The following is a 22,185-nucleotide window of genomic DNA, read 5'->3' as shown; positions in this document are numbered from 1 at the left end:
CGGCCACTCTGCGGAGGAAGCCCATTTCAGCCGCTTGTATCCGCGATCTTGTCCTTTCGGTCATTACCCAAAGCTCATGACCATAGGTGAGGGTAGGAACGTAGATTGACCGGTAAATCGAGAGCTTCGCCTTCCGGCTCAGCTCCTTCTTTACCACAACGGACCGATACAGCGACCGCATCACTGCAGACGCTGCACCGATCCGCCTGTCAATCTCACGCTCCATCCTTCCCTCACTCGTGAACAAGACCCCGAGATACTTGAACGCCTCCACTTGGGGCAGAGACTCACCACCCACCCGGATAGAGAAATATTTACTTCACTCTAAATTAAAAGCAGTCCTTCAATGACCCTGTTCTTCAGATTGTGCAACAAACTAAATTAAGGCGAAATTACTGTCCTTTAAAAGAAACTTTGGCAGAAGTTTTGGCAAAAAGATGAACTCAAGGCTACGAGACAAAAGCCTGTTGTATGAATATTGAATTAGAATGAGTGTGCGGTTGTGTATGTAGAATTTAGTGACACGTTAAAGCATTTCATAGTAATTTGACTGAATCTGAATGAATTTAACTACTGCAAATATTTATCTTTAACTGCTCGAGATGAAGACAGGTTTATACCTTTTTGCTTTTTATCCCAGCTCAGTGGGCATAAATTAAATCAGAAATTAAACACTGTGTATTACAAAGAGCTAAACTAATAAATTAGGATTAAAATAACTCTTAAAATTCTCAGTGCTAGCTTGAGTCTCCACAGCAGAGGAGCTCCTACCCTCTGGCTGTGGGTTGAGGTCCCTTTAGCGGACAGGGCTTTGGCAGCTCAGCCCTGCCCCCTGGTGTCTGACTGAGGAGGCAGTCTCAATCCTTCATCTGCCTCTTCCTCTCAGCTGCTCTTTTGTGGCTCCACGTGCAGTGTCGGCCACACTCCACACAGAAACTGAAAACACAATACAATTTCATCAGCAACATTATAATAACCTTTTAACTAAGTTTGATTGATTCAAGCATATCTGAGTTGTCATGTACTGTCCTGCATTCAGCTGAGCGCTCAGAAAATGTTCATTATTGATTCATTATTTGAAAAAGACTCAGAGTTGTATGCATAAAGTTCAACAATGTCATCATTCTTGATTCTTGATCATTCAAAAATAAAATCAGCTATTTGCTACTGTGATACTCTGGAGACTCTCAGTTTTGAACAGGAAGCTAATGGACCTGTTTCTATTATTAAGCTGTTTAGGATCGATTTACTGAACAAACATACCTTCACTTTTGGTCTGTACTTGAGGTAGTTTGCTCTGATTTGCAGGCTGAAATGAAAATGTTTGTATAGGTTGTTATTTAAATTCAGAAAAAAAATGTATATAGTTTTTAAACGAAAGCCCACCTCAAAAGTATGTGCAGGTAAGAACCAAGGCCCGTCAGGATGTGCCACCATGCATGAAACTGTGTCAACACCACTCCAACACCAGAGGGCAGTGTTTGTCTGCTGGCTCTGGACAGGCAGAAAACAAAAAGTGTTAATTGTTTTTGGTTGTTCTTAAAAGGTTCACAATGTAACTTTTCTGGTCGGGCATGAGCTAACTGTTGGTCTGAGTAACATACTGTACCTTTAAATGAATATATAAATAAAGAATGCTATAAATAATTAGCTCATTCTGTCGCAAACATTGATCTTGGTAATGTATAAAGACCACAGAGTTTTAATTCAAATCTTTTTCATCATAAAAACTCACTGTTTAGTATATACAGTCAACTTATGTCAAATGGTGTGTACCTTAATGAGTCACAAAATATGTTGTCAATATTCCACAGTAGAAATCCCAACATGAAGATTCCTAAGGAGGTGTAGCACAGCGGCCTCAGCCATGGGTACACCCTATAAAAGAAATACTAACCGTTAGAAACCTATAGTGTGAGTAGTATGGTCTTGCTTTAGATAATATGTGATCTTTATCCACTCACCATGTAACAATAAAGACCGATCGTATCACCAGGCACGCTACTAGGGCCCCATACATGACCTAGAAACAATAAAAAACAGTTAAAAAGTTAAAACAGATAACAGCAGACAAGTCCCTCCAACATCTTTAGTTTATCTGCTGCATATGAAGCCTATTACTTAAAACTACAGCCTTTGGTCAGTCCTACAGCATTTGAGTGGCTGCCGTTTAGTTGAAAGTTGGAGACAATGAACCACCAAAGAACACTGTGACTAGTAAACAAAAGCTTTCCATGGAGACGAAGAAAGGCAGCACTGTGGCATTGTGCTGTTGTTAATGACAACACAAAACTGTGTGTCTTTAAGTCACTCACAGTACGTATAAGTCCTCATGTTAAATTTCAGTACGCATCTTTGAATAGAGGGAAGTTGTAGAATTAGCTGAACCCTATAAATCACACTAAAAACTGTATAGAGGATATGCAGTGACATCATTCTATTAAAAAAAAAGTTTGTCAATATTCCAACTGAGTGGCACTGAGGCAGAACTATGGACAGAATAACAGACAAAATGTGTTTCTTTGCTTTTTATTGCCTCGTTTGTGTCTGTGGAGCTGTTGTTTTCACCCCATAATCATTATTTCCTCAACTCACAGACTTAGAAACATGTTATTTAAAGAGAGAAAGGTCATGAGTTCAAGTGATCCCAAAGTTTACATCAGTTTAGTTAATTTGTACTGATCTGTATCCACTGTAAAACCTTGAACATAATGATTTTTAATCTGTATGGACTGTAGAAAACAATGCATTAGACATGGTGACATTTTATTGTATTGTATATTACTGTGATATTAATGATGAACTGTTAGTTTTATAATGTGACTGTAATGAAATGTGTATTTTTAATGTGTGTTCACCTGCCTAGGGACTGCACATGGAAAGCAGCAGTAGTTAACTCTGTCACAAATAATCTTTTCTTTTGTAAGATTAATGAATTTGTACATGGTCCCTGAGAAAGTATGCAGAGTGTAGTCTGCATTGTCCCTTTTGTTTAACTCCTAACTGGTTCTCTACTACTTTACTTTTTTGTTTTAAATGTCAGGTACAAACTAAATATTTAGCAGAGTTGTAGACTTTGCATTTATTAGACTGTAAGAGCTTTTTCACATTTTAGATGTGTTTTGAGCTCGCCCCGTGTGAACGCTCATGTCTGTGATCTGGGCTGTTTTAATAGTGCATTGATACTAATAGTGATTCAAAATCTCTCTACATCCCATTGTAGGTCCAGATATCAACTAAATTAATGAGCTGAATTCGCCATGAACTGTAATCTAATCCACTTATTGTTTTTTTCTACAATAAAAAAATAAAAAAACATGGAGGACTACATCAGCGTGAATGAATTATGAATGGGACTTAAATAGAAGCAACACTGGCGACATGATGGATGAGGCTCTTGTCATATTTCAGTGTGTTTATCAATCCGCCATTTCCAGAATAAAATCCATTAAACCGAATAGATTACTGACATTGCTTGTACCATATGAATTCACACAGAAAAACACAGACTAGTGATGTGACTTTCGGCTCCTTTGTGGGATTCAAATCTTTTGGATCTGTTCCTTTGAAAGACCCTGTGCAAAAGGCCGGTTATTTAACTATGTATTTACATGACAGAAGCCAATGTGAGAACTAATTTTAACAATGCACTAATTAAATATTTCTCAACAATAATAATAATTAAAAAGCAAACTGTTATTATGATGCCACATATATTTTTTGTGCATAAAGGCTTCACTCATTTTGCCTAGTCTGCCTCTGTGCTGAGTTTTGTGTTTTTTCATTGAGAATCACCATAAAACTGTATAAAAATTAGGCAGAAAAAGATTTAGTTCTTTTAAAAAGCTAGATCTGGTTATAAGTCTCCATATTCATGTTAAGGAACCGTTCAAAAGAGCCGACTTGTTCGTGAACATCACATCAATAACACAGATGCCGTAGGGTGAATTCAATTTTACAGACGTCCCTGGATAAAACTAATCCTGAGCTAATAGGGCTGTCGACACTCGTGTACCTTTTCCACTCACTAATGAAGTACCAGAGGTTGTCATCCACATAATCTCTATTTGGTTGTCAACATCAAATTCAAGACTTCTAATGCCAAACTTAGTAACTGTAGTAACTGTAGTAATGCCGAGGTTGTAACTGATTTTTTATGTGGAAAATTTGTTAAAACCTTTATTAGTAATTGTTAAAATAATTGTCTAAACTCTAACTTCTTTTGCAAGGGGAAATCTATAGCCTATATCTTAGACCTACACAAAAAATTATTTGAACACTAAAAACTGTTTTCTCACATACCTGATGAAATACTGGCTCCTTCCACTGTAGATAAACCTAAACACAGAAATGATCATTACTGTGGATTCAACAGACAAGTGCATGTCACTGATGGTAGTGCACTTACCACAGTTACAGATATACTGAAGAGTAATAATAATGCAATTAGAAAGAAACTTATAGTCTTCTCTTGTTTGAAGCATTCATACCTAAGGAAAAATAGCAAACGATTACAGAAACTGGAGATGTAAGGTCAGGTTAAGTCAATAGTCCCAATGCCCTCAATGTATGGACAAATCTATGGGTAAAGTTTTTGTCAGCCCAAAAGATTGTTTTACAGACACAATCACATAGACTGTATATATAAATGGACATAGCTAACTTGCTAGCCAACACGTTCCAAATAGGAAGTGATGGTGGGCGCACTTTTGGCTCCATCAACTCTGACTCCAATTCACTTCACATTGGAAAACTGTGGCCCCTCACTCTGTAACTGCTGCAGTGAGCCTCGTCATTCAGACCTTAAAATGTTCGTATTAACCCGCTCTACATGATTCTGGTATTTTTATTTCACTCCAGATTGGCGGTTTGGTTGTTATGATACTCGCAGTCAGATTTCCAAATATGGAACTCGGCTCCAAATTGGCCCCTGTAACTGCTCTAGCCTCAATGAGCTTCATTTGACTGGAGCCGAACGCTATGGATGACATCACACTCACTTAGTCCACTTTTTTATACAGTCTATGCACAATCCAACATTGTGGATTCAAGGAAGAATACTTCAACTAACAAACTAACAACTACCTAACTAATAGATAGATTTTGGTCTATATATCAATGAATTTAGACAGTCACTTACAAACAGTAGACAAAAACACAGGTGCTGTAGATCATTGGCAATTCGTCAAGTAACTGCAAATAACAAAAATATTAAAATATTCATTAGAATATGAATTAGAGAAGCATAAGCACAAAGTCACAAGTTGTTATTGTGCTATGGGCAAAAAATAATCACATATAAAGGTGAGAGACCTATTAACAAATGGACAATATTGCTGTTGTTTTGGCGATTAGAACATCAAATATAGTTTATGTTTAAATCCAGGCTCAAAACAGTTCTGTTTAGCTGTGCATATGACTGAAAGGTTTTTATTCTGCACTCGTTTCTTTTAATGTTAATTTTATGATGATCATTTTTGTACTTTATTTATGTTTTAATTTGTTGTATTGTGATTTTAATGTCTTTCTTATTCTGTAAAGCACTTTGAATTACTTAGTATACGAATTGTGCTGTACAAATAAACTTGCCTTGCCTATAATTAAAAATATTAAAAATATTAAAAATTATCGGTACATCAAAATGAGACTGAAACGTTAAGTGGAAACTCCCAAACAAGCATACTGTGCAATATTTTGCATTTTTGTGGTTCATTTTGTGGTCCATTCATGTTTGCGCAATACTTGAACCCCAACCTCGAATGAACTAAAATTAGAAAACTAGACCAAGGCACACACATTCCAGTTGTATTTGTATTTGTTAAAATATCATCAGAATATTGTTATTGAGGTATTGTAAGAAAATGATACCTGTCCATACACTCAAATAAAGAATTTATAAACCAACAAAGTATATAATGCTGTCTGAATAGATCAGACAGACAAATTGCACTTCTCTACCAAGGATTCCTCCAGCTCAGGCCTCAATATCTGGCCTAGAGTTATAATACTCCCTACAAGAGAAGCGCAGAATAGCTCTTTATGTTTAGTATAAAAGGGGTAGGCGCCATAAGGTTAGGCTTCTGCCTATTCCTTTTTCAGACTTTTATGTATTTTGATTTGCTTCCTTGACTTAAGAAAGAAATGTCTGGAAAGAAAAACAAATAATGTCATAATTATAAAGTAATAATAATAATAATAATAATAATAATAAAAACTGAAGTAGCCATAGAGCTATAAGAAAAAGCTAGTATTGAAGCTAGTATTGTCCATTCAAGTCTGCCTATGTTTCCATTGTAGAGAGCATTATAACCTCTGATGACATAGGCCATCAAGGACATGTCTATCTACGATAGAAATGTCCTTGGTTCTGCGGTGCTATTTCTCTATCAGTATCCTTGTGATTCCAAGTTGAGGATCTGCTGACATGAATTCCAGGCCTGTGTTTCCATGTTTGTGAGTCCATAGTTTTTCCTAAAGTGTTATGACTTTATATGTAATGATTTTAGGATTATTAAAAGGTTTAACAAGTAAATGTGCATATGCATATAACACTAATTAAACCAAATGACTGAGTAATACCGGTACTTGCCTGGCAAGCCAAAACCACAAGCTTTGACAATAACATGGGCGGGACTGCCTGGTAATGCAAGAATCATACTGTAGATTCCGATGTTGTGTAGATTTATTAGAAGGATTATTTCACACTTAAAATCATTGTGTCAAAGTATCACTTATTTTAGATAATATAATAGCATTTTTTATGTTATAATATAAAAGATATTGTGTAATATGAACCCCAAACAACCAAGAGTGCTGTCAATTAGCTTTTCTGTCAACAGCTCACCTGCATTTCATAAAGCAGCGTCATGTGGAAGCACCAGGACCCAATGCCAACAGCTGCAGAAAGACAAAAACAAGTTACACCTGTATTTATACAGAACAACAATATATTTAAAGGTATAGTATGTAATAGAGGTCGACAGATATGTTTTTTTCATGGCCAATGGCAAATGTTTAGAATCCAGAGAAACAAATGGCCCGATATATCAGCCCCATGTATGGGTCTAATAAAGTGTATCTTACCTTAGCCTTAACTACAAAAACACTGGACATGATGGCCAAGGTGTTTATGTTATAATTTGATTCTCAAGATGATTATCCAATCAGAAAGTAGAGCGAGCCTCACGTGAGTCTAGATCAGAGAGGACTGAATCATCACGACCTAAACCACAGCACCTGTAGCCGGTCGTTCATGGCTAGTGCAGCCACTGCAACTCAGTGAGTGAATTCTGGAGGTTCTGAACTTTCACATGAGGCCTGTCCATATACTGAGAGTGAGAAAAACTTGTGTCCTCTATGTGTAGGTGGAAACTCAGGTTCAAGTATGATTTTTAAACCAGTAAGATGCAGGCTACATACTATACCTTTAAATCACACTTTACAATATACAACATACCTGTCAATCCTATAAAAGAACATATGTAGCGGAATTCCAGTCCATCCCGAAACGTCTGAATGGCTCCACAAATGGGAGGGATGATCATAATAAGATTGCTAACTGTGTTCCCTGTTAAAGATACAAGAGAAAGCATTAGTGTTAGACTAGAGTGTTCAGTACAGGCATAACACACCGACACTGGGTGAGACAATAAAAGCAAAAGTGCCAGATATTTTGTTACGGCAACCCGAGCTGAGCAGAAGGAGTTCACAAAGAACCCTGACTACAAAAGGCACAGGCTGTGAAGAGAGGCTATGTATTTGTATGCTATAAATATTTAATGCCTGCTTAGCGAGCTATTGTTTCTAGTGTCATTTCATTGTCGTCTTTAATGCTGTGGCTGTTAAGGTGATTTAGAACTGTTTTAAATACACTACTGCCTGTAGATCAAACCTCAGCTGTATATGCAAAGTCCATCCCCTGGAGGCATGTTTTGCAGTAACTGAATGGCTTCCATGCTAAGTCCTTGTTAATGCTGCAAGCATAACAGATCTCACCTAGATTCACAGTTTTCCTTGTGGGTGTGGTTACAGAAGGATTTCCAGGATGTGTTGTGACTATTGGGAGCTTATTAGGCGTATGCTGCAACTGACAGTTTTGCTGTGGCATGATGATAGTTTATCTAATATCGACACGTGGCTAAAGATAAAGGTCAAGGCATTTTCAGAAGACCACTTTTTTCTGTGGACTTTGATTGCTGATAATACTTCTGAAGTTAATGCTACTCTAAGTGATATTTACATTACATCTGTGTGTGCCCTAGGCAAGCCTCTCCCTGGTATTTAAACATTTGAAGTATAATAATAACCTCCATATGCAAGGACTACACTCATTTGAAGTGTGGCTTTGCTTTAAACCAACTCACATTCCACCTTTTGTCACCTGAATCTGCGTTTCAACGCCAAACAATTGTGGTGCAGCTGAAAACAATTATCCAGCCAAGCCAGCATATGTGTCACTAGTTCAAACAATCACCTCAACTGTCACTAGATGTGACTGAAAGACCGCAGCTCATAGTCTCATACAGACAGGTCATCTGTAACATTCTCTTCATATTTTATATTGAATGCATACCATTCTATTGGACATTCACTTGACCACTGATGCCCACATACAGTGATTGTTACAGAGTGAGGAATTATCATTACTGTACACAGGTTTGGATTATTTGTCACATGGGGCCAAAATAAGGGACTAGTGTAAAGGCCACACAGAGTGCGACCGTCATCTGTGTCACATGGTATGTGCTGACACTGTGGGAGCATACCAAAGCCAGGTTCAAATGTATAGATAATAATCCTGGAGTAACCAGTTTGTTCTTAGAGGCAGACACATGTGCATCCTTTCTCTTCTGGGACCAATAACCCATTAACCAGGTTCTTGCAAAGCAGACTAAGCTGTAACCTATTCGCTTGTTTTTGTCGGTTTTCTTGTTCCTATCAGAGCTGTGGATATACTGGGTTATGATGACTAACGTCATGAATGATCCAAAATAAAGAGTCAGACTAGCAGCCCATTAGCCTCTTGTTTACGTCCAGGGGCGACGTACGCGCACAGCCTGTCCGCGCGCAGCTAAACGCGCTGTAAAACACTCATTTTGGAGACAAAGACACGACAGCGGTACTCACAGAACTCTGCGATGTAATAAGACACGACATAGTTCTCTTCACACCAGTCCAGCGTAGAGGTGGGTCGCCCCCAGTGTCCCTGCCTGTCCACGGAGGGAGCCATGATGGAAGAGAGCAGTGGGTGCTCACGGATTTGTCCCGTCTCCAGCCTGCTCCATGGTCACTCCTCCTCCTCCTGAGCCTGAGCTCGGCCTGAGCTCCACGTCCAGGCCAAAGCAAACACTACTCACTGTGCTACATTAATTATTAATATGGACTCAATAGCACCGCGTCCCGCACTGTATGCGCCTCAGATAGAACAAGGAAATGCGCACATGTGTCCTACAGTATCCTACACTACTACACTCTATTACAGTCTACTACTGTGTGCTGACGCACAGGGCGTGTGAAACTGTCTGCACCGTTTAGTTACGGTAACAAAAGAAAAGAAAAATGTGCTTTACCATATTATTAGCCTTTTAATATTAGTTGCATTAAAAGAGTTCCCCTCTAGAGGCAAAATGCACACAGCTGGTGGTGGCTAATATGCTAAAACTACAACAGTATTTATTGCCTGATATTCAAAATCTGACTATTTATTAAACCAATTTTCTCTCGTGAGGGAATTGACCATTCATATGACAATGTGCATGCAGCATTGTGTGTTCTTTGGGTAAATTATATTGAGCCTATTGCAGAGTAAAGACCTTTAACAGTGTTTTAGTCCACTCTATAAAACTTCACTCTACATGATCATGTGTTTATAACTGTTCTCCTCTGCAGATTTTGCTGTCTATTATTAAATATAGAGTTTCTATCAAAATAAGAAATATATACACACACTGTACAGAATGTGTTATTTTATTAGGCAGTAAATAAAAAAAAAAAAACATCAACACAAAACAGAGTGGTGCTGTGGGACTGGAAGAACAAGGCATTATTTTAGATCAGTGATGGAAATGTACGCATATCATGTTGTGAAGAAATTAACAATCAACCTGTGTGAAGGTCCCATCCTCCAGGAAAACTTTTGTTGTTTTACCTGACTTAACATATAACTGTGAACAGATGTGACTCTGCTTTTGTAATGTATGGTGTTTGTCATTCTGGTACAAACACTCAGAGCTCAGAAGCTCTAGGGAGAGATGCTCTAAGGAAGAGGCTCAAGGAGACTTGCTTTGAACATCAGAAGGCTACCAGGCTGCCTGGGCCCCGTCCTGTCCATATCGGTTGTAACAAAGAATAAACCTTTTTGTATTTCATAACTCACCAGGCTTTGCAAATTGATTATTCCTAATCAAAAGATACAGTTTATTTCCACAACAGATCTATTTATCCTTCCCAGACATTTTAGGCACAAAACGTCTCGGCCTTCTTTCCTATAGACCTGTAAAACAGTAGAACAGTAGTCTTTGGAATGCTTTGTTTCATTCAGAGGTATGCTCATATTTCTACATCTGATTGCAATATTGCCTAAGTTCAACAAACAGATTTATCAGTTCAGTGGTTACAGCTCGTCTCTCATTTTCTCTCCCTTGGGCCTAAGCATTCTACCTATGTACAAAATAGAATTCGTTTTCTGGTCTTTTACTAAGAAGATAAATGGGTGGTCAGCGTAGAAGAGTTTAGGGTTCCTGAGTTTTTCGGATGCATAGATGCTAGTGTCCATCTCATTTCCGTCTGTGTCCCATTCCAGGGCAGAGGCATGGAACACACTGGACAGGTACAGATCCTTCTTCCCAGACATATTGGAGAAGTCAGCTTTGGATTTGTCCACAGCTTCAGTCAAGCCCAGCTCCTCCAGGTATTTCTAAAAAAAAAACAAAAAAAAAAACATGTCGATGAAGCATAATTATGTAGGCTTACTGACAAATTGTGTATTCTGTCATCTTTCCATTAGAGCAATTTTTAAAGGTGCACTGTGTACATTTTAAGTTTCTCTGCATTTAATAATAATAATAACGTATGTATGTATTATTAAGTGTTTTACTGATCTAAAACATCTAAAAACATGCATTCTTACTGTGAGTCTGTGAGTGGGATTGCCTCTTCACAGATCTGACTTGACAACTCACCTTGTGGTGTCACCTACTTGTCTCCACAGAGACAGATAAGTTTAATGACATACCGTGGAACATTACAGGCAAAGCATTATAATCTCCATAAAGACATAAGTTACATAATGCACCTTTAACCCTCAGACCACAATTTCCTCTACCATTACTTTGACAGGCCACTAACAGCGCCCCTCGCTCTGTCAATCAAATTATGCGCCTCTAATCATTGTCAAAACAAGCCTCTTTACCAAATCCGTTCCGCTGCTCCATAATATAAATCCAGTCCGTATTTCCTCTGATACTTTGCCTCTCTAATCTAATCCGTTCTACACAGTGATCCGGTCCGCGTTTTGCGCTGCTTCTGAATCACTGTAAACTCCACAGAGACAGAGACAGAATCTGTCCCAGCTCAGGAGGACTCTGTAGCACACCATAAATAACTGTATTAGGTCATAACTTCTGAATTCATTACTGCAAATGATTAAAGCCATAATATGAAATTAAACTATCAGATAATTTAATGAAAACAGCACATTTCTGAAAGTGCTAATTTAGTGTTTTATTGCTATTTAATTGTTTTAAATAATATTAAATATATTTAAATTAAAATATAACAGTATGATAAATGATAATTAAGTCTAAGTCTATTTAATATACAGGTCTTTATTTTTCTCCACTCATGTGCTTGAGTATGAGATCGTGCACATGATTGTACACTGCCAGACACTGCCAAACCAGTACACCTACGGGAAACACTGGACTGTCTACCATAGGACTATGATATGGTAGACTACTTGGATCTATTAGATCAAACCACAAAGACTGGATTTGCTTCTCATTTGAATCATTTTACTCTAATTACTACTGTTCATTTCCATGAATCATTCTGGGTGCATGAGCCAGTCAACGAGAGAACATGTGGACACATTACATGCCCTTAAATTTACAATGACATATGGTGTATTCTGACAGGACTAAGTGGATCAGTGTAGACCAGGAATTCTTACAGAAAATCATTAGGTTTAGAAGGCTCTGATCCATCTATCCAGACAAAACAATTAAGCCATTCTTTATTTAAAGATAGAGTATAGATTCTGCTTTTACTGGTAAAAAACAAAACAAAACAAAAACAACAACTTCAACTGAACCTGGACTGCTAGTGCTTTAACCTGCAGACAGAAGACACATACACATTTTTTCTCATGCTCAGTATATGGCCGCATGCCTCATGTGAGTGCAAATTCTGATAAGAAAGAGTTCATTTAAACCTGTACAATGTTTTTGTAACTAAGATTATATCAAAATCTGAGTTGGTATCAGTGAAAGCGTTTGATTGTTTACCTCATCTCAGGGGACACAGATGGGTCATGTTTCTACATACCTTCTCTTTAAAATGGGATTTCTACCATAAAGCAGATGGTCAGATATTATAGATTGCTGAAGGTGTCATCCTAAAGTGTTATATAATGTAATAATCGATTGAGCAGGTTGTCCTTACCTGGAGGTTATGACTGACTTCCATTCTGACTTTGGGCAGAGACACGGCCATCGCGGTCTCCTTGAGTTTGCTCAACCACGAATCCAGCTGCTTCTTGGTCAACATCTTCTCCAGTCTGACCAGAGGCTCCACGTGGTGAGGCATGATGAACAACATGGTGGACTTCTTATGGGACAGGGGCATGCTCAGAATGGACAGCTTATTAGTGCTGTCATCAAAGAAGCCATAAAAACCTAGACAAATTATATTCAATGTTACTGCATTTTAAAATGTAGAGAGGCAAATGTAACCTTCTTAAATGTGCACTATGTAACTTTTTCGATGGAGTGTCCGCTACCATGGAGATAGCTTTGCCTGGAATGTCCAACAGTATAGCATTAAATGTATATGACATTCATCTACTAAATTACATTTGTTTTTAATAACTCAAAAATACCTAAAAAAACCAGACAATCTTAGTTTGCCTATCCACAGATCTAACCTGTAACATTCCAAGCAAAACAATAATATTTCTACAGAGAGAAAGAAGTAGCAGACCTTTCACTCAAAAAGTTACATAGTGCATTTTTAAAACTGGCACACTGGTCATTTGGTAGACAAAAACATGGCTGCATAGATCAGATTACTATCAGATATGTTTCATCTAACTTTCTGCTATGAGATCAAATTTGGCACCACCAAAAGTGTTGAAAGTAGGCCTACAGGAAATATGAAAATCATTTAGAAATCGAAACAAAAAACACACAGTCTCTCTCCGTGGTTTTGGAGTGATAAAAAACTAGCCCTGTTACCGTAGCAATAACCAAATCAATCTGGTAAAGAATATTTAAACACACACCTGCACCTGTTTTTAATGTTTAAAATGGACTTATATACAGTATTTATTTCTTTTGTTTGATTTCTGTTGGTATTTTATTCTGTATTTTGAACAGATACATAAAAAAAAATAATTAAATATTATGTAGTGAAAAGTCCTCCATATGGCGACTATAAATAGGATTGTCTAACCACATTGAGAGAACATTCTTTGCGTCAAGGCTGAACACATATTACACTTCGGTCTTACACACAGACAAAATAATCTCTTATCTGTCATCAAGAATGTGGATGCGTGTCAGCCGCAGCGATTTGGAGCTGATAAACTGTAGTGCAGTAATACAAGTACCTGTGCGATGCATCATCTGGACAGAGACGGTGTAGCTGTTTGGAACCATGAAGCCACGATTGTCCACCATTTTGTGATGAAACTGTTGATCCCATCGAGCTGTGACAGTAAACAAGGTGAAATGTGTAGTTTTAAGTACATATGACAGGTTAGACTAATCATTTTGGTGAAGTCTAGCTTTTTACTTCCTGGTTGGACATGGATAGTAGTTATGACGCACACATAGAAGTAATAGAACCATAGTGCAACCGTAATGTTAAGGGCCAAATCATGTCTAAATTACTCAATAGGTGATGATTAGCTCTTTGAAAATAAAAGACCACACCTTTATTTTGTTAAAGATAAACGCCAGACAGATGCCTTTCTTTTGCGTAAATTGCGAATAGAATTTTTGATGTTGATGACAAGAGTAGAGGTTAATGATTCATGGTCAAATTTTTATATAGGGCTTTTCCACCTTTAAGACACTCATCGCTTTACATCAAGGAACTGCAGAATCGCACCTCCAACCTTTGAATCAGTGGACAATCTCTCCTCCATTTTAGAACTTTCTACTTCCTGTGTTTGTGTACTTTTGTCTCAAACTGATATAAAACCAGTATACATATTTTTTACCACAGTCAAACCAATCCAAGTAAGAATTAGAAAAAAAACATTAACCATACCACACTTTAAATATACATGAAAAAATATTCCATATACGGTACTCACGTTTAAAGAACATGGCATTTACAATCATGGCTCCATCGGTTTTCTCCATTTCTTTAGTCACTTCCGGGAGCTTGCCATCTGTCGACTTGGCCGCCCATTCGTTTATAGAGTTAAGTGCGCTTTTCTTGTCTTTAAAACTTATCTTGGAGTGGTCACAGTTGTAGTGCTTCTTGCTATTTTTGACAAAGTTATCCACAAAGCTGACAGAGCTGGGCCCATATAGGCGGTTGTTGATTTTCCAGGTCACATTGCGTGTTTTGGGGTCGCTAACTTCTGTCAACAGTTCAGATAAACCAGAGTGAAATTGGTCATCTTTCACTTCAGCTGCCTTTAGAAGAGTTTTGACCTGAGATGCGGTAGATGCTTTTCCTCCCAAAGCAACTAGACCCAAAGATGAAGCTACTACCACGGGAGAGATGGCAATGTTTCCCATCTTCTTTGCCTTAGCCATGTTCTGGTACAGTGTGAAGCCCAGATTGGCACTATTGTCAGCCAAAATGGTGGCATGGTTACTGAGGGGGTTCTTGGCTGATGCAGAGGTAGCAGCGGAGATGGTGTTTATGATCAGTGCGATGGATACCACGTTTGTGAACCACATTTTCAAACCTAAAACACAAACAGTATGATCACACACACTGATGCTAAAAATGTTCACAATATAAATAAACAAATTAACTGTGGAACTCAAATAAAAAGAGACTGATTTGGTTGCATTTTGCAGCACAGTAGTACCCTGGTAATAAATAGGATGTAAATGTAACAATGGTCAGCTTGGGTCTTTTGAACTGAAATGTCTATCAGTCAAAATGTACATTTAAAATCACATTTAAAAGAGCCAAAGCTTACCAAAGAGCTGAACACTGTAAGTAGCATATAAAACATACAAGTAAGCAAAACAAACAGCAAAAAATAAATAAATAATAATAAAAAATAAATAAATAAATAAACATAACAATAAAAAAAAATAAAAAAATAAAATAAAATAAAATAAAAAATAACAAGGGGCCTCTTTCTACCTCTGGAAAGATTCCAAAGAGCAGGGATTTAAAGTGCTCTAGTGACTGTGCAGTTCTAATGTGCAAAGGCAGCTGTCGTCTAACCACAGAAAAGGCCCAGTCTCCTCTGGTCTTTAGCTTGATCCTGGGGTCAACAGGATCAATCAATACAAACGAAAAGATGTGATTCATTCTTTGACATAATGTCCCAGCACTACTGTTTCCATAGGGCCATTATTACCAGCAAAATACTAACCATGTTTTCTAAAAAAGTGTTAGGGTTAGGATAAAAATACAATAAAATAAAGCAAAAATGTCAAATGTGTCCAGTTTACTTTGCAGCTACTATAATTATACTTACTTATTCTAGCTACTTCACTATTTTCAGCCTATTAGCATGTTGTTATGAAGTTAGGTGCTATCATCTTCGTATATTACACTTTTGCAGAAGCACAGGATCTATTTCTTGATGCAGCTCTGGGCCAGACCTTACATAACAGCCACGTCGGCAGCTCCATGTTTGTAAACTACAACATCAGCTCATTTTCAGATTCATATCATGCCCAACAGAGATTCCAACAGAGATCTTTTAACACATAAGGAGTTTTTTCTCCAAAGGTGATTGGTTGTTTTTCCTGTGTCGTCATGGCGATCGTACACCTGCACACCACCCCAGAGTGCAGGTGCAGTCAGGAGGGCTGTAGAGTCCCATGGGCAGGAAGCTCAAGTTGCAAAAATATCAAATGATGTCATTGTCTGCTCATGCGCAATATGAAATTCTGTTAGGAATAGCATTTTATAATTATCCTTCAACCCCTCTGACCTAATCCTGCCTTTTGGAGTCACTTATTTGTGTATTTATAACTTTTTAATGTACTCATATTGTCTCTTGGGTATAAATAAAGTTATATTGACTGATTAGAAATGTTCCAGAGTACACCATTTGGCTTTCTCATGTCAAGACTCTGGACTTCCCCTAGTGATTTGACACAGTTATACCAGATGCCCTTCCATGTGCAAGCTCTGATTTACTCTTTGATTGGACTGACACAGGGGTATTTGAGATTGTGACACATTTTAACTATACAACAGTGTAAACTTTGGGTATGACTTTACAAAGAATTAAAAAGTGTGCACCATCAACACCAAAAAGATGATCATGCAAACAAAAATGAGGTCAAACGTTCTTTTTGTGCCTTTTGTCTCATTTCATAAAGTCCCAGAAACTTTAGCTGCATTGTTCCCATCCACAGTGGAATCTCATCTCTCACTGATCTGACACAGTGGCCCCTTTACACATGCTGAGACATTTCCCACGGCCATTCACTGCGTCCATAGCACCACTGTTTATTTTACCTTAATATCTGCCTCCAACACGTCCCAGATGTTGTCCTAGAAGTGATTCTGCAAAAAAGTGCACAAGTGACAAAGTGTCAGTAGCAGAAGTGGGACAGATTTTCATGCTGTGAATAAAAGCAGGAAAATCTGGGAAGAAGAATCCAGTTTCCAGATGTCCCGCCCAGAATGTGTATCCCGGGGACTTAGGGGAAGTAGGGGGAGAATCCGGCCCCTCTTGGTCCTAAAGCCTGAATAGAAGACCACTTTTAAGCACTATGTATGAATATGTAGGTCACGTTTTGTATCTTATGTAGTTGATACTTTCTCCATACCGTTTGATGGCACAAGCACATCTTATTTAAGCCTTTTTGCTCATTTTTTTATTTTTTTATTCTATAAACAGTGCATTTATAGATTCACAGAGCTTGTTCAGCCTTAACAAAAGCTAAAAAAGTAAATGAACGCAGTGGTCATTGCGGCCTGATGATGTCCTGCATGCTCTCCTCTGTGGGGCGTGCCTGGCTTTGGAAGTGAAACAAGCAGCAGGAAGCAGTGGAGCCGGATATATCCCCCACAATGCTCTACTGTACTGAGTCTAACAATGAAAGTTATGTAAAAGTGACTTGATATTAGGCTAAGTCATAATATTATTTAGTTGTTACATTATATTCATGTATTAAACACTAAGGTTTGTTCTTTTGATAGATAATTTTGAATAACTTAAAATATTAGACCTATTTTTCTTTTTAAATTATATGATTTATTTATTTATTTAAGCCAAGATATTAGAACATCACTATGACACTATGCGCATCAGCGGCCTCTAGTGGTGAGTATTGTCCTGCATCTTTTCTGTTTCTTTATGTGACCACCAGAGGTCAACAAAGAGCTGTATAATGAAGAACAACCTACAGAACCTGGCTCTTCTACTAAATCTACCATATCCACTGGTGTAAAGGCAGGGAGCCACTTATGACTGGTGGTGAAATTCAGCAAAGGTGGGTAGGTGAGTGTTCAAAATGTGTAATCTTACTCAAGCAGAAGCAAAAAGTACACAGTAACAAAAATTTCAAGTAATAAAAAGTGTTTGGAGAAAATACTAGGCGACTACTTAGAAACCAAGTATAGTAAGTAACAGGGCATAAAACTGTATGTAAAGTTCGATTTCTGATTACTTTAATAGGCCAGACAAAATAAATTATGCACAAATTTTGGTATTTAAAACACTTTTGTCACAATTTAGAATTACCCAAAGCAGGAAGAGCAACCAAAATTGACCCCATGTTATAATGTTGTTACCTCCTCAATAATGTTGTTACCTCCTCAAAAACATATCTGGAGTTGTGTTTTGTTCATTTACACATGTTTGAGTAATCCTTTATTATTAGTCTGTCTAAAAAAACCCTGTTCCACCTTGTGATGTCATGATAAAGTAGTTTTCAAATGAACAGATACCGTTTACCTTTAATTCAGTAGAGATCGGCAATTCCAGCTCTGAACTCATCCAAATGATTCTAATGCAGGTGTATAGGTATATACAGAGCACTTCCTGTATTACCACATGACATCACAAGGTGCAACAGAGTGTTTTCAGTTTGACAGAAGAATTCAGCCTAAATATGCAGGATTTGTGTGTTAAACATGTGTGAATGAAACAAAACACAACTCCAGGTCTGTTTGTGATGAGGAAACAACATTATAACATAGATCAGAAAACAACTTCATATGGGCCCTTTAACAAGTAAAAGTATGGCATTAGAAAACTACTAGTACAATAAAATATTAAAATGTCTTCAAAAACTACTCAATTAAGTGCAACTGTAATAAGTAAATGTAACTGAGTACTACCCACCTCTGTTCATGAGTACCAGTGAATTGTTTGGGATTAAAGGGATCTGACGTAATTATCCAAAGCCAAGGGTTAATCTGCTGTTAGGCCTGGAATAGATCTCCTACAAGACACTGCTCTGCCTCTTCACCAGGAGCGGCACGGGCGAGGGGGGTCACACGGGACACAATACACACAGGAAGTTTGGAGTGAGATGTGTAAATGTATGAAATATAGATAGAATGTAGAATGTCCTTTGTCAATCAATTAACAAAAACATTTTTAAAGACATGATATTGTTTGACTATCCATTTTTGCAATACTATAGCTAACATTATTCTTACACTTTATTCAGCCACCGGTGGTGGAAGGTAACGAAGTACAAGTAGTAAGGTCAATTTTAAGTATCTGTATGGTACTTAAGTACATTTTACAGTGGATACTTTTCACTTTTACTTCACTGTATTTTAGAGCAGGTATTTGTACTTTCTTCTACACTACATTTTTGAGCTGGACTGAAAAGAAAAAGCACTTTTTTTCAGAAAATTCATGGGGTTATTTTTACCATGTTTGTGGTAACATCCTGACTCACGTTTTTGAGTTCAAGCTTCGGCTTTGCGCAAACAAAAATAAATACACAAAATACACGAGAAAAATTAAGAAATGTATTAATATTGCTACTGTTGACAAAAATATATAGCATTTGTATCAATATCACACTTTAATTAGCAACACTTGTGTTATTTACTTCAACTTGATAAAGACAGTTTATCAAGGACCACACAAACCACCACCAAGGTGGGAACCTGGTGGTGGTCACCCTCAGAGAATGTCACACGTACAGCTCTTTTAAAACTGAAATGAAAAAGTTGGTTATTGTCAAACCAAACATGCATCATCTATAGTGGCAATGGGATTTGGACTTTTCTATAGAGACACATTTGCATGTATGGACAAAATATGAAGGGGGTGGATTTAAATGTGTATAAAAGTGTCTTGAATGGGGCCAAACTGAAATAATGGGGACTGTGCAATGAATGTGCAATGTTTTGGATAGTGCAATAATGGGAACTGCGCAATGAGTGAAGTGCGTAATTTTTATTTTGACCCTTCTGTGACCCCGGCCTTTGGGGCAACAGATGGAAATGAGTCTTTGTTTATAATCCTGTGTGTTTACATTCATGCTGCATCATGTCTGTTCAGTAGCATGCATTGTTCCAATCAAATAAATATATAAATAAACAAATACATTAATAAATACATATATAAACTACATGCTACATGATTGTTCTCATGGATTTGTGATTGTTCTGTTTGGAATGTTACACAGTATAGCATTGCATTTTCCTGTCTTGCATTTACTGTATTCAATTACACATCTTTTCATGGCTCAAAATACCTGTGAAGCTGTAACTGGTTGTGTCACCGGCTTGTTTCCATGGAGATACAAGTTGAATGCCATAGTGTACAGACTTTAGGCCAAATAATAGCATTGCCATGAAGACAAACGGGGAGCAGACCATCCACCAGCACAGAGTCACATAGTACACCTCGAGGCTCAGTTGGTAGTGTTTGTCCACTGATACAAAGGTTGGCGGTTTGAATCCCACTCTCGACATAAACATCATTGGTTGAGCGATCAGATTTTACTGTCCCACAGGTTGGTGATGCGATTCCAGCTCCCACAGATGAATGCTGTTGTTGTGTCCTTGGGCAAGACACTTAACCCACCTCGCCCCCAGTGTCTCTGTACACTGGTGTGTGAATGTGTGAGTGGTTCCTTGATGTAAAATGCTTCAACTGTCTTTAAGGTAGAAATCCGCCATATAAAAGTGTGACCATTTACCAAGCTCGTAGATATAACTGCAATATGGGTTTTCTATTTGTATCTATGGGGGTAACACCTACATAGATTTGAACAGCAATGAGTACCTAACATATTTCAACATATATTCTGAAAGCCAGTACACCCAAAAAGGCATCAATAAAAACATGGGACATTCTCCAAATAAGTGGAAGTGGGGCGAGTGATGAGTCTATGGTTGTGCAGGACGACCAGAAGGGGACAGGTGGTCACTATACATGCACTGGTTCCACACATATTTTCCTGGTATTTTCAAACCCATCTAAGCCTTTTTAAACAGTGTACCTTCTGACTGTGGCATTTCTTTGTGTATTCCTAGAAACCCTATGATCCTACGCGCATGCCTGCTTTCCCCGGCAACTGCAGTGCTCCCACTGGGCACTTTAATGAAACGACTTATTCCTTTCAAGTTTGATCTGATGATGTTCTTCATAAGTGGCATTTAGGTTCAACCTTTCAATCTTTCCTTAAACGTACACATTAGGAAGAATATTTCATTTTCTGAGCTAGACATATTGCATTACATTATATTCAGGGGAGTACTTATGTAAAACTATTAAAGTACTTGTTTAAAAATGTACTTAAAGAGTAATTTTGTGGTCTTATAAGGCTTCAAAAGTAGTGATTTTAATAAAGATTTGTGCTGAATTTTGTTGAATAGAAACAACTGAATCGCTCGTTTTTCCTGACAGTTTTTATTTGTATATTTTTTGTTAAAAAATTAACTCCTCAGCCTCAGACAACAATAAAAACATACTTTTCTTTTCAGTCCTATTAAAAAATGCAGTGGAGTATAAAGCACAGATTCCTGCTCTCAAATGTAGTGAAGTAAAGCAAAACATATCCAATTTAAAATGTAGTTAAGTAAAGTACAGATACCTAAGCATTTGACTTTAGTAGAGTACTTTACTACTTTTACTTTGTTATGTTCCACCACTGGTTTAATGCCATACAGTGGAGACCTCCTACACCAGGTATGCCCAAACTGTGGCCCAGGGGTCAAATGCGGCCCTCAGACCAATTTTTCTTGGCCCTCAAGCTTCCAGGTGAATTGGCCAATGTTACTTTAAACAGTAGTTTTTACTCTACATTTCTGAAAATCTACTTACTGCCCATCTCAAATATTTAATGTGTCCCATTGAGAATGTAAACATGAATAAATGTCTAGTGATGCAGTCTAACTTATAATAATGACACAGATTTTCACTGTATTGGTGACCAGTTTATGGCCCTCAATCGGCCCACAGCTTTGTCTGTGTTTTTATATGTGGCCTTTAATGAGAAAAGTTTGGACACCCCTGTTCTACGCAAATAAAAAAACAGCAAAAAGTGATATCCCTAATGGTCAAATGGAACTGAAATTGCTTTACGCATCCCTTTACGCATGCATTTACGCACTCCTTTTTACAACTATTTTGAATGTAAAGTTGCTAAGTTGTGTCTCAACAAAAAAGTAGGCCTTATTAAGTCAAACCGTGGGCCTCATTGTTTACTTGAGATGATATTCCTCCACCTGCTGCCGCTGAAGAGATCTCTTGTCCAGTGAAAGCGATCCAAACGCACCTTCTCTCTGTCTCTCGTCTATAAATAACCCAGATGAGACGTTGTTCTACAGTGCGCTTCT

The 22,185-nt window shown here is 37.8% G+C and overlaps 3 protein-coding genes across 3 annotated transcripts in view; 1 reads left to right on the top strand and 2 right to left on the bottom strand.

Moving 5' to 3' along the window:
- nrip1b (nuclear receptor interacting protein 1b) overlaps window positions 1–22,185 on the top strand; it is a 238,871-nt gene that overhangs the window by 73,857 nt on the left and 142,829 nt on the right. The gene's annotated exons all lie outside the window — the stretch shown is intronic.
- Window positions 312–9,484, bottom strand: acer3 (alkaline ceramidase 3). Its single transcript, XM_033978355.2, has 11 exons — window positions 9,127–9,484; window positions 7,457–7,567; window positions 6,845–6,897; window positions 5,141–5,193; window positions 4,409–4,490; window positions 4,303–4,338; window positions 1,965–2,023; window positions 1,777–1,878; window positions 1,387–1,494; window positions 1,264–1,309; window positions 312–936 (listed from the first exon to the last, which is right to left on the bottom strand). The coding sequence occupies exons 1-11, from the start codon at window positions 9,227–9,229 to the stop codon at window positions 883–885; spliced, it is 807 nt and encodes a 268-aa protein (XP_033834246.1). The 5' UTR covers window positions 9,230–9,484; the 3' UTR covers window positions 312–882.
- On the bottom strand, window positions 9,975–17,035 carry serpinh1a (serpin peptidase inhibitor, clade H (heat shock protein 47), member 1a). The gene is made up of 5 exons (XM_033978297.2): window positions 16,888–17,035; window positions 14,537–15,142; window positions 13,826–13,924; window positions 12,661–12,893; window positions 9,975–10,915 (listed from the first exon to the last, which is right to left on the bottom strand). Exons 2-5 carry the CDS (start codon window positions 15,132–15,134, stop codon window positions 10,613–10,615), a joined length of 1,233 nt encoding a protein of 410 aa, XP_033834188.1. The 5' UTR covers window positions 15,135–15,142; window positions 16,888–17,035; the 3' UTR covers window positions 9,975–10,612.

This window comes from Periophthalmus magnuspinnatus, chromosome 14, assembly GCF_009829125.3.
Source record: "Periophthalmus magnuspinnatus isolate fPerMag1 chromosome 14, fPerMag1.2.pri, whole genome shotgun sequence".
NCBI classification, from domain to species: Eukaryota; Metazoa; Chordata; class Actinopteri; order Gobiiformes; family Gobiidae; genus Periophthalmus; species Periophthalmus magnuspinnatus.
The sequence above is the reverse complement of the archived record's forward strand: the minus strand, read 5'-3'. Positions and strand labels throughout refer to the sequence as shown.